At 37.8% G+C, this 17843-nt stretch overlaps 1 protein-coding gene across 1 annotated transcript in view; it reads left to right on the top strand.

Moving 5' to 3' along the window:
- LOC126472464 (serine/threonine-protein kinase VRK1) overlaps positions 1–17563 on the top strand; it is a 248678-nt gene extending 231115 nt beyond the window's left edge. Inside the window, exon 8 of the mRNA XM_050099936.1 lies at positions 16662–17563. Within this exon, the coding sequence (XP_049955893.1) occupies positions 16662–17053 (392 nt within the window). The 3' untranslated portion in view covers positions 17054–17563. The remainder of the gene's footprint in view (positions 1–16661) is intronic.
- The last annotated feature ends 280 nt before the right edge of the window (positions 17564–17843 follow it).

The following is a 17843-nucleotide window of genomic DNA, read 5'->3' as shown; positions in this document are numbered from 1 at the left end:
TAGAAAGTCATAGCCTTGTCGGAGTAGCTGATTAATATATTCCAGACCAGGATAATACTCAGTGACCAGTGGTGTACTCCAAAATTGTTTTTTTGGAGGGATCAGCAGTACCAAAATTGGATGTGATGGCCCGGGAAATCTGCTTTTGATCTAGGCAAGTGGGGTAATTATGTCCAGTGAAGGCTGAGGTGTGAATGGTGGTATATTGCTGTAAAGTGTCTGCATCCAAACAAATACATTTGCTTCAAATGCCAAGGCTGTATGGGAGGAAACATTTGACATGGAAAGGATGGCAACTCTCGAAATGTAAGTACTGTTGTTTGTTAGTAGGTCTAATGTTGACAGAAGTGTGTAACCGGCCTTTAGTGAGGACGAGATCAATATCAAGTAATGTGGTACAGTTTACTATCAAAGGGAGAGCCACATGTGAAACAACACATCATATACCAGCTATTATGTAAGCACGATTCGGCCTTTTACATCGGCATGACTACCACCAAATTATGGGTTACGATGAATGGGCATAGGCACAGGGTGTATACTGGCAACACACAATATTGTGTTGCAAAGCCTGCTCTACAACATGACAATCGTGACCTCAGTGCCTGTCTCACCACATGTGCCATCTGGATTCTTCCCCCAGACACTAGTTTGTCAGATCTCTGCAGGTGGGAACTAGCGCTACAACATGTCTTTGTTTCTTGCCTCTCAGCTTTCCTTAATTTACATTAATTTCTTTCATCTCAGAATTTCTTCACAGTAACTACTCCTTTCTTCACCCCATTTTCAGTCTTTCCTTCTCATCCCAACCGTCAAATCTCCCCTGACCCATGGTTCCAGATCACTTTTCCGAAATCTGCCCCTTTTTGTAGACCTCTCCAGTCCTTTCCCTTCATCTGTCTTCCATCCCCTTCAACCCTTCTGCCTGAAGAAGGAGCCACTGGCTCCAAAAGCTTGTTTAATTATAAACTTATTCCATGTGTGTGTTTTCTGCTGACACTTGGTGAGTAGATTTTTTATCTATCCAATTGCATTATATTGTCAAAAATTGATTGTTTTTGTTGTTGTAAACTCTGGCATGTGCTAGCTCAGGAAAGCTATTTTAAATATGTGTAAATTTCGAAGTTTTTGTGGAAACTACTACAGTGTCTTTAGGCACTTTTCTGTTTAAACTCTCTCATTGCTGGCTATTTGTGAGAGCTGAAACAGGAAATTCAGTCATTCATACAACATCATGATAAACAGCTCTATCATGGGATATAATAATAATAATAATAATAATAATAATAATAATCACAATCACTATAATCATACCTGACCTATCTTTGCCTAGTGACACCTGAATGCTTCTTGAAGATAAAACACCTGTTGTTAGATGTATGTAACTACAGATACTACTCGAAATTCTACATAATAAGATGTAATACATTTTAAATATAGTAAACATTTTATTCAGAATGACTGACATTGTGTCACCCACAGAATAAATTATTTTCTTTACGAAATGTAGTTGTACACTTTACTTAAGCTTGTGATCAAATTGTTTACCATTGACCACAAGGCATATTTCCAGTCACCATTTGTGAGATAGATGAACAGATGAAAGTACTCAAGATTATGCTGTGCTGACTTGACAGCACAAATTGTCTGGCATGGTTGGGGCTACATGATAGACTGCACTTTCAGTGCTCCCCATAGAAAAAAATAGAGAGGAATCAAATTAGGGGTCCTGGCCAGCCATTGTACTGCAGCATTCCGTCCTCTTTGACCATCGGAAACTTTACATTCAGTATTTGCATGGCCCATGACAAGTGAGATGGCCAGCTGTCGTGTTGAATCCACAAACACTGTCACTTGTCGTTTGGTGTCTCTTCTCGGAGAACAGTAGAATGTTCATAAGGGAGGGTGCATTCATATTGCTATTTAACAAACCTGGGAAGAAGTATGATCCAATTGTTGGTATTATACTTGATGAAGCTAGCCTGGATTTTCAGCTGTACAGTAGTGCATGTTACACAAATTTACATCACCACAGTTTGTAAATGTTGCTTCATCAGTAAAGAGCACACATTGGAAAAACATGTCTCTTGCTGGCACTGGAGAACAAACTGACAAAATTCTATGCGATTTTTGAAGTCATGTCCTCTGAGTGCCTCATGTAGTGACAGATGATAAGGGTGGAATTTAGGTTGCTACAAGATGCAAATGACTCACATCTGGCTGATCCTTCATTTGTTGCCAATATGTCTCGTGCCACCACACAGAGTGATAAGCATCATAGCCAGAGCAGCTTTTCATGTGTTCAGTCAGTTAGTTTTCCTCCTCGTCCTGTGTTTGGCGTCGAAGCTGCCTGTTCGCAATAGTAGACCTAATAATTCGTCCATGTGCCCGGCACAATGGATAGCAACGGTCAGGATAGACATCCCTATACTGCTGTATCACATCAACCGCATTTCTTTGACATTTGCCATGTAAAAATAACATGTCTAACTTCTTATTGGTGTATGTGTCTGCATGCAAGGAAACTTTAGACAGAAATGATCAGCCAATAGATAACACAGTCCCTGCTAGTTCTGCAATGCAGACAAGTTTACAGTCAAAATGCTTGATATGACATCATAGCCTGGTGTAGCGTATTTCCAATGTATTAGCCAATTCTGACCGACATGGCTTTCACTTGTACAATATTTCTCACATTCTTTTGCGGAAGATTTCAATGTCAGTATTAACAAGTGCTGTATCACTGCAGTTGTCTTTCCAAGAGTTTGAATGCAGTTGTGAAAAGTATATGATCCCATTAGAAGAAACAAACTTTTTTTCAGTATCTTGATTGATACCGGAGTTTAGAGCGTTATCCGTACAAAATATCACGTGCCCATCAGCATATTATTAATTCAGGAAAATCTCATTTTGATATATGGCACCATTCATGAAATAAATGGGATGCTATGTGGCTCACCCAAACATTTATTGCAACAATATTGCAAATAGACATAAGACAGTCTCTCTCTAGCTCCAAGCCTAATTGTGACATATGCAGTTCTAAATAACCTTATTATAGTAGCTCATGAGCATAACGATACTCTGATGCCATCATTTGATAGTATTACCTAATTATGTATGTGGCCGGAGAACAGCAGGTACATATAAAAACTTTCCTCTCTGAAGTTGTGTGGTCTCTAAGATTTTTGTGATGCTACATGGTATACTCAATTTTGTGAAGCTTTTGTTACACCAGGAGGTTTGGAGTACCCTGCCCTAGCAGCTCTTGGTACAAAATTACCTGAATAATGCTGGCAAAGAACTTGCTTTAGCATCCACTGTAGTGACAACTAACACTACCTCCACATGATCATTTCTGCCAAGATGCCCTTGGTCCGCCATCAACCGAATATGCATTGATGTAAGTCTCAACTTGAAACTGACTCTTGGTCCGAAGGCTGCCAATATTTCAGTGTTTCACCTCCCACACCATCATTAATCATTTTCCTTTCAATGAGAGATACTACCCAAATTGTGGGTGCCTCATTTCATAAACCTTCCTCGAGAAAGTAAAATCCTTTTAATTACCTTGTTTACTGCTTATAAAACTTATTCCTAAAAAGTATTTTCTCTCTTCCACAAAGAAGTGGCTATAACTTGATGATAACATAACACTGTGCAAAACAAAGCCTCTCACCAGTTACCTTCGTTTCAAATGAAAAATCGTGCACAGTATTATTGACAATTATTATTACACTCTCTCCACATCCAGCTCTTCATGGACAGTTATGAATTGTCAACTCCAAGTGCACCTAAGAGCAAGTACACCTTACCAGTATATTATTCTTCTTTTACTCTACGAACTAGGTCATCATCTCATTACAACTCCTTGCTCACATAACTTGTCACTCTAATAATTAATTAGCTTTGTTGACCTGTTAGTCAACAATGAATTACCTCTATTAGTAAAAGGTGTACAAAAATATAAAAAATACTATCCTTCTAGCCAGTATAGGTCTTACAAAATGATTAAAAAACCGTAGTTCTTGTATCACTTTGATGATGTTTGCAGTTCATTTGAAAAAATAGTTTCACTTGGTCCTTGGTGTACCAACCTTTTATAACTCCAGAGATTTTCTTTCAGCAGTAAGGCTTTGGGGTATGGGATCTTATGGACTTTTAGTGTACCGTCATATAGATAAAAAATTTCTTTGATTTTTTATTATGATTTGCACTTTTGGGGTAAGTTTTGGCCATTACTAAATCTCTTACCTGAAATATGGGTTTCCCTAGCATACTGGTTGTGTTTTAGACAGTCTCTGTTCAGCATTTTGGACCAAACAGTCATGCGCGAAGTCACTTTGTGGGATCACCTTCATTAGGTGGCCATGCTATTAATGACAGTAATGGCTGACCCATTACCTTTTCGCCTACTGCCTCTAAGGAAGTCAACCCTGTGCTAGACTGAGGCACCTCATTCAAAATTTTCTTTAATCGGTGCATTAAGATGGCACACCTGGAATGTTTTGCGGAACAGTATTTTCTACAGAGACAGCGTAATTTTTTCGTCACGCACTCCACAGGATTCAGAAGTTAAATATATTCAGATATTGGTATGTGTTTAATGTCGTATTGATGTAATATCATTTTCAGCTGGTTATTTAAAAATGCATGCCTTTATCAAATAGTAATCCTTTAGGCACTTGCGAAAGCACAAGGTAGTTGCAAGTTAAATGTCAAACTACTCCCTGCACAGTGGTCCTCTTTAATGTATACAATTTCAGATGTTTAGGCCATAATCTATATACATAATTAATTCTTTGACTACTGAATAAAGTCTTAGAATTTTTTAAGGGCTTTCTAGGTAGGAAATTTTCCAATAAAGCATATCTTTATACATGATCTATTGTTTAGGTGGATTTTTCATGTCTAACACTTTCCTTACTGTCTGAATTAGTTTTCTTAACTGTGAATCATTGATCTGTTTGGATTTTATGGCAGCAGCAAGCTCTCTTACTTTTAGACAATGAACTCCAGTATTTAAAAAGTAAATATGATATTCTGCACCCACTCGTTCGGCAGTTTTCGTATAACTCATGCCTATTAGAAGCCGAGACAAGGCATCAGGATTAATACTGTATGAACCTTTTTTGTAATACATTTCAAATCCAAATTCTTGAAGGTAGTGTATCCCTTGCACCCATCTTGATGCAACAAGCAACAGCTCATCAGAAACATTAATGCTTGATGGTCCATATAAATTGTTGTTTTCCTCCACCGAAATCTTTTAAATCCCTGCACCACTCCATGGTCTTCCGTTTCCATTGTGTAGTAGTTTCTCTCACGTTTATTTTAAATGTGGCTTGCAAAAACAGTTAAATGGTTTAAACCTTCCTTATTACTTAATTCCCCCTGGAAAATTTCACAACCTTTCCTATAATCCAAAACATATCTTGCCAGAAAATTTCACAACCTTTCCCATAATCCATAACATATCTTGCATCTTGAACACTTGCTCAAGACTAGGGTGGAAAAAAATTGGAGCATTTATTAGGTCTCTCTTTATGCTGTTAAAATGTTTCCTCCTCCTTCTTTCCCCAATTAAGTTGTTTGACTAAGTGTAGCAATATAGGACCACTCGAGTTGGTTCTCGATAAAAATTCCTAAAAAAATCCTACCTTTCCCAAAAATGACTTCATTCCCTGTTTCTTGACACTGAGAAATCACCTACACATGAAATGCGTCAGGTTAAGTCCCTCTACTGTCTGTAATATTACATAGAAATTTCACTTCACACCTTCCAAAAAAGGATTTGGACAACTTAATTGTGGTTACTTTCATTTTAATGATTACTGCCTTTAATACTACTAAATGTTCATTCTAGGTCTGATTTATTATTAAAATATTGTTAACATAAAGAATCAATTTTTGTAATAGCTGTCCCACTAGAGCTAAGTCTAACGCTTTAATGAAAACAGCAAGTGAAATACAGGGGTTGACTGAAAAGTAATGCCTCCACCTTCGTAACTCTTCAACTCTTGGCAGCACTGGTATGCGGCAGGTACTGGCTTGTTCCACAGTCTCTTCTCTATAGCTCCTGTTGGCAGGAAGCCTTACCATTGAACAGTTGTGTTGTTACAGTGTAAAGTATAAAGCCCTGCACAGACGGTTGGTCAATGCGATTTAAGCAAAGTGCAGTCATTGAATTCCTGACAGCAGAGGGTGTCACCCAAAGAGAGATTCATCAGAGAATGAAAGCAGTTTATAGTGATTGTGTTGATGTGAGTACTGTGCATTGTTGGGCAAGTAAGTTTAAAGATGTTGGGGGAACGTGACCTGCGTAACAGACAAAGGGTTGGGTGTCCTGTGACAGCAACCACCAAGTTTCACAAGCAAAATGTTCTCAGGTTGATTTAGCAAGCACAATCAGCATTTCAAAAGAACATGTGGATCACATTATTGCTTTTCTTGGCTATCGGAAGATCTGTGCACGATGGATACTCACCACTGTCTTGCACCCTCCATACATTCCAGATTTAGCACGGTCTGACTTCCACCTGTTGCTAATAATGAAAGATGATTTGCGGGGACATCATTATGTTTCTGATGAAGATGTTGAGATAATTGAGAGACTGTGGTTGCAGAAACAGTGTGTCGACTTCTTCTGTGACGGCTTCAGAAAACTTGTTCGTCGTTGGCAGAAATGTATCCAGTTGGCTGGCGATTATGTGGAAAAGTGAATATTGGTAATTAAAGATCACATTCTAAGAATTATTTCTGTGTTTAATTTATTAAAATATTCCCATCCAAACCCAGTTAACAAAGGTGGAGGCATCACTTTTCATTCAACCCTTGTATTTAAACCAGAGGGTAGCTAGCACCGTGGATTGGTAGGATCTACTTTCAGAAAGGAAAAATACTTTCTTGACTCTGGATGCAAAGTCTCTGGCCAATAGCTCACTGTAAAATCCATGGTACTAATAGATTTTGCCCTTTTAAGTTTAATTAAAATTTCTTCCGTAAGGACAAGGCAATCTCTTTCCATTTTGATAATTTAATTTAGTGTTCTAGCAGCAAGATCCAGTCATACACCCTCTCCTGGTTTCCTTACAGCTAATAGTGGATTATTAAAAGCACTTTTTAATCTTTCAATAATTCCTGGATCTACCATTTTTGTACTTTATCTCTCAGCTGCTTCTTTTAAAGCTATTGGTAAAGGACCCATTCTGGGTTCTTGATTTTAATTTACATTTTATCCCCTGATAACTTCGGGTTCATCAGAGAATATGGTGCCAAATTTGAACAGTTCTTTTAATTCATTCCTTCCATCCTTATTTAGTGAACTATTCTTGTTATGTTTGATTATTTCCTGCTGTTTGCTATTGACAGAATAATTTGTCACTTCTATGATATCTAGTCTGTGTTTCCAAAAGTAAGTACACTGAAACAGCCACCTGAACTTTGGTATCCAGTATAACCTGTTCTTCTTATGAACTAACAAAGAAAATAATCAAGTCTTGATCATAGCTTTGTAGGCTCACAGAGAGGTTGTTGAAATCTAGCAAGGCATTGTATTTTCATAGCCAGTCAATGATAATAGTGAAATGTTTAAATTCGGCTCCACCAGAAAAGAAGTGGCAACTACTTTCTTATTTATATCAAAGGTTAGTGACATCTTCCATAACTTAATCTGCCCCTGTGGTACCTACAACTTTGACTCCCACAGTTGGTAAGTTCTTTGGCAACAATACTAACATCACTTCCAGAATATAGAATGATGTTCACCCATGTATCTTAAATATTTCCATTAGCAGCTTTTTTTGTTAGCTGCTCCTTTCATTGTATCCTATAAAGTTTATAACTTTAGGCTGACTGTTATTCACTGTATTCTGTCACAGAGCATGGTGCTAATCTTGGGATGTCATTAGTCTTCTGAATTTTCAATAATCACTTCCCTGTGGATTTTCAAATACGAATCGATTCCTCTGTTTTTTTACACATTTTCGAACCGTTCCTGTTACCTTCTTTTGCCCAGGCACCAGGATTTTGTCTTGTAACCTGGCTATATTGGCTACTCTTGTCGTTATTCCTCCTCTGCTCTCTGTTACTGCCCTTACCATACTCTTCTCAGTTGTTTCTAAATCTGCTATTTTCTTTAGTTTTATACAAGATGTCTAATTATTCCAGGTAGCTAAGTACAGCACTAGCCCTTGACCATTCTGTTCCAGTCTCTCTCTCTCTCTCTCTCTCTCTCTCTCTCTCTCTAAAACATACACGAGCATTCTGCTAATAAGTACTGTGGTATTATGATTTTTGCAAATAGGTTCACTACAAACCTTATTTGATTCAGGTGCCACTCAAAATATTTTCTAAATCCTCCCCATCTTTTTAGTATAAGGGCCAGGATCTGGTAAGTATGAAGGACACTTCATCTGCCTCTAAATGCCCTTCCATAAACTGGTTCTTCCTTTATCTTCCCATGTGAGGGTTATCAGGTATATGATAATGTAATTCCCCTTCTGTTTGGGAAATGACTTGCCATATAATTACTGATTGCTAAGCTAAACTCTTCCCCCATTCACTTCATGAATGTCGCTTATTTTCACTAGTGTCGGACACTTGTTTTGTTGTGTGTTCCAGTGGTTCTCCAATACCATGTGGAAAATGTAGTGCAGTTTCAATTTTGACTACTTCTATCCATAACAGGCAGACACTTCTGTATAAAAACTCGGAGACCCATTTGCATACCTCTTGCAAATAGCCCTCTGCAGCTCTAAACATCCAAACAGTGCATCTTTTTCTAATCAGTGGTCTTCCTCACAATATGAGCACTCTTTGCTTGCACTGGTCTGAGAGACACACAGCACATTACGGTATTTTTGTACCTTCTTGAATTTTAAATTTTCTGACTCCTCCTCCCCCACCCCCCCCCCCCCACCCCTCTGACAGTAAGACTAAATATGGTTATAAATTCCATATTTTGTTTTTCCAGTTGCCCTCTGACACCTGACGATACTTCATTGATGTACACCAGAAACTCTTTAAGAACTAAATTAATTTTGTAAAAAATCTCTTTTCTTAATATAACATTGTTTTTGTTGATTTCATCTTCCATTTGTATTTTTAAATTCCCTATCTGTTCACTTGTTGTTGTTGTTGTGGTCTTCAGTCCTGAGACTGGTTTGATGCAGCTCTCCATGCTACTCTATCCTGTGCAAGCTTTTTCATCTCCCAGTACCTACTGCAACCTACATCCTTCTGAATCTGCTTAGTGTATTCATCTCTTGGTCTCCCTCTACGATTTTTACCCTCCACGCTGCCCTCCAATACTAAATTGGTGATCCCTTGATTCTCCCCAATCCTATTCAATACTTCCTCATTAGTTATGTGATCTACCCATCTAATCTTCAGCATTCTTCTGTAGCACCACATTTCGAAAGCTTCTATTCTCTTCTTGTCCAAACTATTTATCGTCCATGTTTCACTTCCATACATGGCTACACTCCATACGAATACTTTCAGAAATGACTTCCTGACACTTAAATCAATACTGGATGTTAACAAATTTCTCTTCTTCAGAAACGCTTTCCTTGCAATTGCCAGCCTACATTTTATATCCTCTCTACTTCGACCATCATAAGTTATTTTGCTCCCCAAATAGCAAAACTCCTTTACTACTTTAAGTGCCTCATTTCCTAATCTAATTCCCTCAGCATCACCCGACTTAATTAGACTACATTCCATTATCCTTGTTTTGCTTTTGTTGATGTTCATCTTATATCCTCCTTTCAAGACACTGTCCATTCCATTCAACTGCTCTTCCAAGTCCTTTGCTGTCTCTGACAGAATTACAATGTCATCGGCGAACCTCAAAGTTTTTATTTCTTCTCCATGAATTTTAATACCTACTCCGAATTTTTCTTTTGTTTCCTTTACTGCTTGCTCAATATACAGATTGAACAACATCGGGGAGAGGCTACAACCCTGTCTTACTCCCTTCCCAACCACTGCTTCCCTTTCATGTCCCTCGACTCTTATAACTGCCATCTGGTTTCTGTACAAATTGTAAATAGCCTTTCGCTCCCTGTATTTTACCCCTGCCACCTTTAGAATTTGAAAGAGAGTATTCCAGTCAACATTGTCAAAAGCTTTCTCTAAGTCTACAAATGCTAGAAACGTAGGTTTGCCTTTCCTTAATCTTTCTTCTAAGATAAGTCGTAAGGTCAGTATTGCCTCACGTGTTCCAGTGTTTCTACGGAATCCAAACTGATCTTCCCCGAGGTTGGCTTCTACTAGTTTTTCCATTCGTCTGTAAAGAATTCGTGTTAATATTTTGCAGCTGTGATTTATTAAGCTGATAGTTCGGTAATTTTCACATCTGACAACACCTGCTTTCTTTGGGATTGGAATTATTATATTCTTCTTGAAGTCTGAGGGTATTTCGCCTGTTTCATACATCTTGCTCACCAGATGGTAGAGTTTTGTCAGGACTGGCTCTCCCACGGCCATCAGTAGTTCCAATGGAATATTGTCTACTCCGGGGACCTTGTTTCGACTCAGGTCTTTCAGTGCTCTGTCAAACTCTTCACGCAGTATCGTATCTCCCATTTCATCTTCATCTACATCCTCTTCCATTTCCATAATATTGTCCTCAAGTACATCGCCCTTGTATAGACCCTCTATATACTCCTTCCACCTTTCTGCTTTCCCTTCTTTGCTTAGAACTGGGTTTCCATCTGAGCTCTTGATATTCATACAAGTCGTTCTCTTATCTCCAAAGGTCTCTTTAATTTTCCTGTAGGCGGTATCTATCTTACCCCTAGTGAGATAGGCCTCTACATCCTTACATATGTCCTCTAGCCATCCCTGCTTAGCCATTTTGCACTTCCTGTCGATCTCATTTTTGAGACGTTTGTATTCCTTTTTGCCTGTTTCACTTACTGCATTTTTATATTTTCTCCTTTCATCAATTAAATGCAATATTTCTTCTGTTACCCAAGGATTTCTACTAGCCCTCGTCTTTTTACCTACTTGATTCTCTGCTGCCTTCACTACTTCATCCCTCAAAGCTACCCATTCTTCTTCTACTGTATTTATTTCCCCCATTCCTGTCAATTGCTCCCTTATGCTCTCCCTGAATCTCTGTACAACCTCTGGTTCTTTTAGTTTATCCAGGTCCCATCTCCTTAAATTCCCACCTTTTTGCAGTTTCTTCAGTTTTAATCTACAGGTCATAACCAATAGATTGTGGTCAGAGTCCACATCTGCCCCTGAAAATGTCTTACAATTTAAAACCTGGTTCCTAAATCTCTGTCTTACCATTATACTGTATAATCTATCTGATATCTTTTAGTATCTCCAGGGTTCTTCCATGTATACAACCTTCTTTCATGATTCTTAAACCAAGTGTTAGTTATGATTATGTTGTGCTCTGTGCAAAATTCTACCAGGCGGCTTCCTCTTTCATTTCTGTACCCCAATCCATATTCACCTACTATGTTTCCTTCTCTCCCTTTTCCTACACTCGAATTCCAGTCACCCATGACTATTAAATTTTCGTCTCCCTTCACAATCTGAATAATTTCTTTTATTTCATCATACATTTCTTCAATTTCTTCGTCATCTGCAGAGCTAGTTGGCATATAAACTTGTACTACTGTAGTAGGTGTGGGCTTCGTATCTATCTTGGCCACAATAATGCGTTCACTATGCTGTTTGTAGTAGCTTACCCGCATTCCTATTTTCCTATTCATTATTAAACCTACTCCTGCATTACCCCTATTTGATTTTGTGTTTATAACCCTGTAGTCACCTGACCAGAAGTCTTGTTCCTCCTGCCACCGAACTTCACTAATTCCCACTGTATCTAACTTCAACCTATCCATTTCCCTTTTTAAATTTTCTAACCTACCTGCCTGATTAAGGGATCTGACATTCCACGCTCCGATCCGTAGAACGCCAGTTTTCTTTCTCCTGAAAACGACATCCTCTTGAGTAGTCCCCGCCCGGAGATCCGAATGGGGGACTATTTTACCTCCGGAATATTTTACCCAAGAGGACGCCATCATCATGTAATCATACAGTAAAGCTGCATGCCCTCGGGAAAAATTACGGCTGTAGTTTCCCCTTGCTTTCAGCCGTTCGCAGTACCAGCACAGCAAGGCTGTTTTGGTTATTGTTACAAGGCCAGATCAGTCAATCATCCAGACTGTTGCCCTTGCAACTACTGAAAAGGCTGCTGCCCCTCTTCAGGAACCACACGTTTGTCTGGCCTCTCAACAGATACCCCTCCGTTGTGGTTGCACCTACGGTACGGCTATCTGTATCGCTGAGGCACGCAAGCCTCCCCACCAACGGCAAGGTCCATGGTTCATGGGGGGGGATCTGTTCACTTAACATTAATATATATATCTGTTCACTTAACATTAATATATCCTTTTTCGCAAGTAATTAATTACTAAAATGCTACCTGGGACCCGATACTATTTGCAGCGAAAGAGCAACAAAAATTTGATCTGAAATATTCCGCATAATCATTGATCAAATTTTAAAAATTTAAAATGCTGTTAAATCTGCTCATTAAGATGCGTAGTCTTATGTTAAAAGTGTGACACAGTAAGACAGGTGCTATAGGTAGAAACAGTGTGTTTGTCTGGAGACAGTGTGACTTAGGATGTGCAAATACATGAACTTCACTCATCCAGTATTTGAGAGCAAGATCACTGAGCGACTTCCAACCAATTTTATGCATAATTTCAAACCTTTATCAAACTTTTTTTCAATGCCATTCCCAGCAAGATGATGGAAGGAAAAGCGATTATCACTTGCTACATTTTCACTGTTTCCTGCAGTTTAACTTCAGCATCAGGCATGATGTTTTCATTTATTACTTCTGTACTACTAATGCTACTTGCAACCCTGTTTTCAGACTGTATCTACATACACCACTGACCTTTGTACACCATGTAGTTAAAGAGATATAACGTCATAAACATTTAGATGCGTGAAAAGCTACTTTTGCTTGAAATGGAATGCAAATTGCCCAGTTTATATTCATCCAGTGTTTCATAATTGGAGCACTTAGTGACATCCAACAAATTTTAAGCATAATTTCAAATGTTTCCTAAGCTTTTTCTTGCTTACCTGCTTAAAGGCAAATATTTTACACATTAAAGTGGTAATCATACATTTGAAGAATTGGGGGTTTAATGGAGCTTTTTTAATTGTGAATGTGTGTTATCAGTTCTGTGCCCAGAATTGCCTACCCTTGCACTCAGATCATCAATCTGTTGATTCCATTCCATTTTTGTATCTGCAGCCTGTTTAGCTGTGAATTAAATTTTTATTTATTTATTTTTTAACCTTCTCAAAATTTTCATCCAGTTTGATAGATAATTATAGTTTAGAATGTTTGTAATATAATGTAAAATCAGCATGATAGCTTGTTGGGCACATACAACACTTCACATTATAGTTTTACACAATGCCATACAACTGTTTCACTGCCAATATGAACTCACGTTATAAATTAATTCTTGCCTGTTGGCTGGAAAACAGTGTAGATCATCATCGCCAGACAGCGGATGCACCCAGCTACCACCACGACCACGTTACAATGTCTCGTTGGCTTCAGCGTCATCATCTGTAGCAAGCATTGTCTGCTCGCTAGCCCTTGGAACAGCAGCATCAGATTCATCTTGCTCAGTCATCAGTGGCCACAGGATGCTCTTCCAGACCCACTCTCAGCTCGGTTCAGCTCTCTTCAGTGCACTCTCCAATCTCTTTCAGTCTCCTGACATCCTGTGTGCATGTGTCACCAGCTGCTGGTCTGAAGAACTGTGTTCAGATTTCATGTAACCAGAGCACTAGTAACACCAAACACTTAAAGTATTTCTTTCTTGAAATAGCAGAACCTTAATATTGGAATGAGACTTGATTGGCTGGCCGGTGTGGCCGAGCAGTTCTAGGCGCTTCAGTCTGGAGCCACATGACCCCTACGGTCGCAGGTTCGAATCCTGCCTCGGGCATGGATGTGTATGATGTCCTTAGGTTAGTTAGGTATAAGTAGTTCTAAGTTGTAGAGGACTGATGACCTCAGATGTTAAGTCCCATAGTGCTCAGAGCCATTTTTTGAGACTTGATTTGGGAAGGGAAGGGGAGGGGGGAGGGGTTGGAGAGAGAATCTGTTAACTTGTTCTCTAGAGATGGCAGTTCAGTAGATAAAAAGTCTGAGTCTGTAATTGATGAAGAACATACAAAAATTTAATTATCTCAGACTTTGATCGTAATCTCAAAATGTTTGTATGGCTGAAGAATTTCTTCTACTGCTTGCATATATAAACACCGTATAGACTGTTGTATCTTCCTTCTGTGTAAATAAAAATGCAAATGTTCATTTGTACAAAATCATGTCTCTGAAAATTTGTCACCAATTGCTTTGAAATTTTGACACTTGGTTGCTTTCGAATTGCACATGTTTTCAGGTGCATTCTGGGATGCCCAATATAATATAAAAATGTAGATGTGGTGCAATGATTGTAGGAGAAATATATAAAAATATGTATGTGTTCAAACAGTGGAAAATCCAGGATGGAATAAGGCGCACTCTCTCTCTCTCTCTCTCTCTCTCTCTCTGTGTGTGTGTGTGTGTGTGTGTGTGTGTGTGTGTGTGTGTGTGTGTGTGTGTGAGAGAGAGAGAGAGAGAGAGAGAGAGAGAGAGAGAAGGGAAACCATTGTTACCAAAAATCTCAAAATGTTCCTGACAGATTTACTTAAAATTTATGAACATTCAATGATAATTGTCATTACTCCATCCTGCATTTTCCTTGTTTGTTTTTCTTGTGAACTTTCAGACAAACACAGGCTATATATTTTCAATATATGCAATATATAAATATATATGCAATACAAAGAGAGGAAACAATGTTACTAAAAATCTGGAGAAGTACTTGACCGATTTGCTTCAAATTTTCACACTTTACCGTAATAAACATTTGGACGCATGTAGGCTATAGTGTTATTGAACATTGTTAGTGAACAGGAAAGTTGTATTTGTGGCTTATGGGGTTAGGATTAGAATACTACTATAGGAATAGATTGAGAGAGGCGGTGGAACAAAATTAACAGAGAAAGAGAAAGGGAGGAGGAAGTGATGCACAAAGAGAGGAGATAGTAGAAAATGGATGGGGGGGGGGGGGTTGATGGACAGAGGGGGAAGAGGAATTTAGGACATGTCCAGTTCCCAAACATATTTAGCAGTTTTCAATTTAACCAGACTGACCCACAGCAATGCTTGTCCAGACAGAGCTACTTGTAAATAAAATTACTATTGCCTTCTAATTACATAGAAATACGTCATTAATAGCAGAATATCACAGATTAACTACTAGATCATTACAATTTGGTTACAGTTACTGTTAGATTTTTATTTGTTTGTTATTACAATAGTATCAGTTGACACCTGATATAACCACAGTTTCGCAGCAGTTGCCAGCAAGATTTTCTCACTGTCAACTGGCCATCACTTCAAGTTGTAACAATGGGCAGTTCAGCATCTCTGGCCACAACAGCAAAGAACAGCGAAGACTCTACCATCAGCATATTGCATCACCCTAGCTCTTAACACGAAATAAAGAAAACAAATATTCATTCAACAAACAGTTGCAATAATACACGAATTAGGCATATAAATTTAAATCACTTGCCTGTACATGCATTAAATTTCATGCCATTGTCTTCTCTCCTGCATTTGCTAAGGTGGTAAGAATAGTAGCTTCCGGTATTCTGCTACATGACTACAGCTCAGTCAAGAGCGTTGCCAGGATATTCAAAGTTTGTTACTTTGTTCCTTTGAATGATCTTCATATGTTATTAACATGGTATTATAACATTGCTCTCACAAAATACACCCTTGTTGTCATTATTTTTATTTGAATGCAGCAGGAAATTTTTTCACATTCAAAAATTTCCTAAGCAGAATATTTTCATCTGTATGTTCAAGAATCAAAGGAATAAAATTATTGTTGTTATTAAAGAATTGTAAGTTATGGACATATGGGGCGCTTTAACTTAGTCATGTGTAACTGTACATGTGTAGATTATACCTTAAGTGCAATTCCCTTGATCCTGGACAACTCAGTAGAGGAAGTTACATTCCTGCTGGCCATATTTTGTAGTTTCCATAATAATTCAGATTCATTTTGTAATTAATACTAAAACTCAGTGATTTTTAACGTTTTATTATTCTTTCATTATTGTTTGTTATTCACTTCAGTTTCATTTATTATTAACAATGAAAAATTTATGTAATTTTAAATTTAATTGAATCAAGTTTCTAAAAAATTGATAATTAGTATTTGACACAATTACAGGCCAACTTATTACTTCAGGAGTCAACAAATTTAGTAATGTCAATAGACACATGTAAAAGTACACAACATTACACTAGCTTTTGGAACTCTTAATTCCTTCCTTGGGTAGGAGAGAGGGATAGGTTGGGGAAGGCTTAAAAGGGGAGGTGAGGTCACTCAGACCCCAGGACAGGTGGATCCCTATCAGTGCTTAAATATTTGCATCCTGAAGGTAAATATGGGCCAGCAATTCTGTCTCATAATTTTAGAATGTTTTTGTCTGAAATTTCCTTTTCATACAATTAATAATTTATTTATAATTTATTTCAGAGCCTTTGGTGGAATATTTTGCATACATTGTGAAACTTGCTCCAGACGAGTGTCCAAACTACGATTTATGCCGCAAAATTTTTAAAGATGGACTGAAAAAGTGTTTAGGCTCACTGCAGAATGTTAAATTGGAATTCAGTATTACTTCTGAACAGAAGCCAAAGAAGCCTGTTCGTAACACAAAAAGAAGTGCTAAAGTTGTTCTTTCATCACCGTCATCAGATGAAGACTCTCCGAAGAGAATAGCAATATCTAAAAGAAAAAACAATCGTGAAGCCAGAAATGTTCATGACATGTCAGATGAAGAAATGGACTTTAACTCTAGTGACAGTGAAGCTAATAACTATGTTGTATCAAAGCCCAAATCAAGGTCTGGAAAGAGAAATCATTAATTATAAATGCTGAAAAATTATAAGTAAAGCTCTTTTGTATTGCAAATAGGAGACAAAAACCATAATTAAAGTGGATGTTTTATTGTGTTCTCCTTTATTCTAAATGGTTTTAATGAGTTTTAATCTTAAATGGTCATTTTTTTTTTTCAAAATTAATATTATAAACAACTGTTTCATTCCTTCCACAAAGTTAACCTGATTGTACATAGTACTTCAGAACCATAGAGTGAGCTGCTTATTTGCAGTGACACTTAAGCCACACTCATTCACAGATCTATTTCTGTGAGAAGATTTCTTCGCGGTAAGAATGATTTTATTTACATCGCATACTTGTATTTTTGAAGTATTATGTCTTAAAATATAGATTCACGTTTGAGTTTAGCAGGTATTATCTTTTGTATTCCTAATAAAACTGTACTTTTTGTTAATTCAATCATAGGTTTATAAAATTTGTGGCATATTTGTACTTTAGACGGTGCCTAATAAAAATATTGTCTTTTTGTCCAAGTATTTAATTTGATTTTTAACCTTTGAAATCATGTGAAACCTGCTTTCATTTTAAATAATGGAAAGTCCATGTTGTAATATCAACAGTATTATGAGAAGGATAAGTTTTTACTCACCATAAAGATGATACGTTGAGTTGCAGACATACACAACAAAAAGATAGTGTTTTTTTGTTGTGCCTGTATGCAACTCAGCGTATCACCTTTATGGTGAGACATACACAACAAAAAGATAGCGTTTTTTTGTTGTGCCTGTATGCAACTCAGCGTATCACCTTTATGGT

Source organism: Schistocerca serialis, chromosome 1, assembly GCF_023864345.2.
Source record: "Schistocerca serialis cubense isolate TAMUIC-IGC-003099 chromosome 1, iqSchSeri2.2, whole genome shotgun sequence".
NCBI lineage: Eukaryota > Metazoa > Arthropoda > Insecta > Orthoptera > Acrididae > Schistocerca > Schistocerca serialis.
This window is presented reverse-complemented; position numbering and strand designations above follow the sequence as displayed.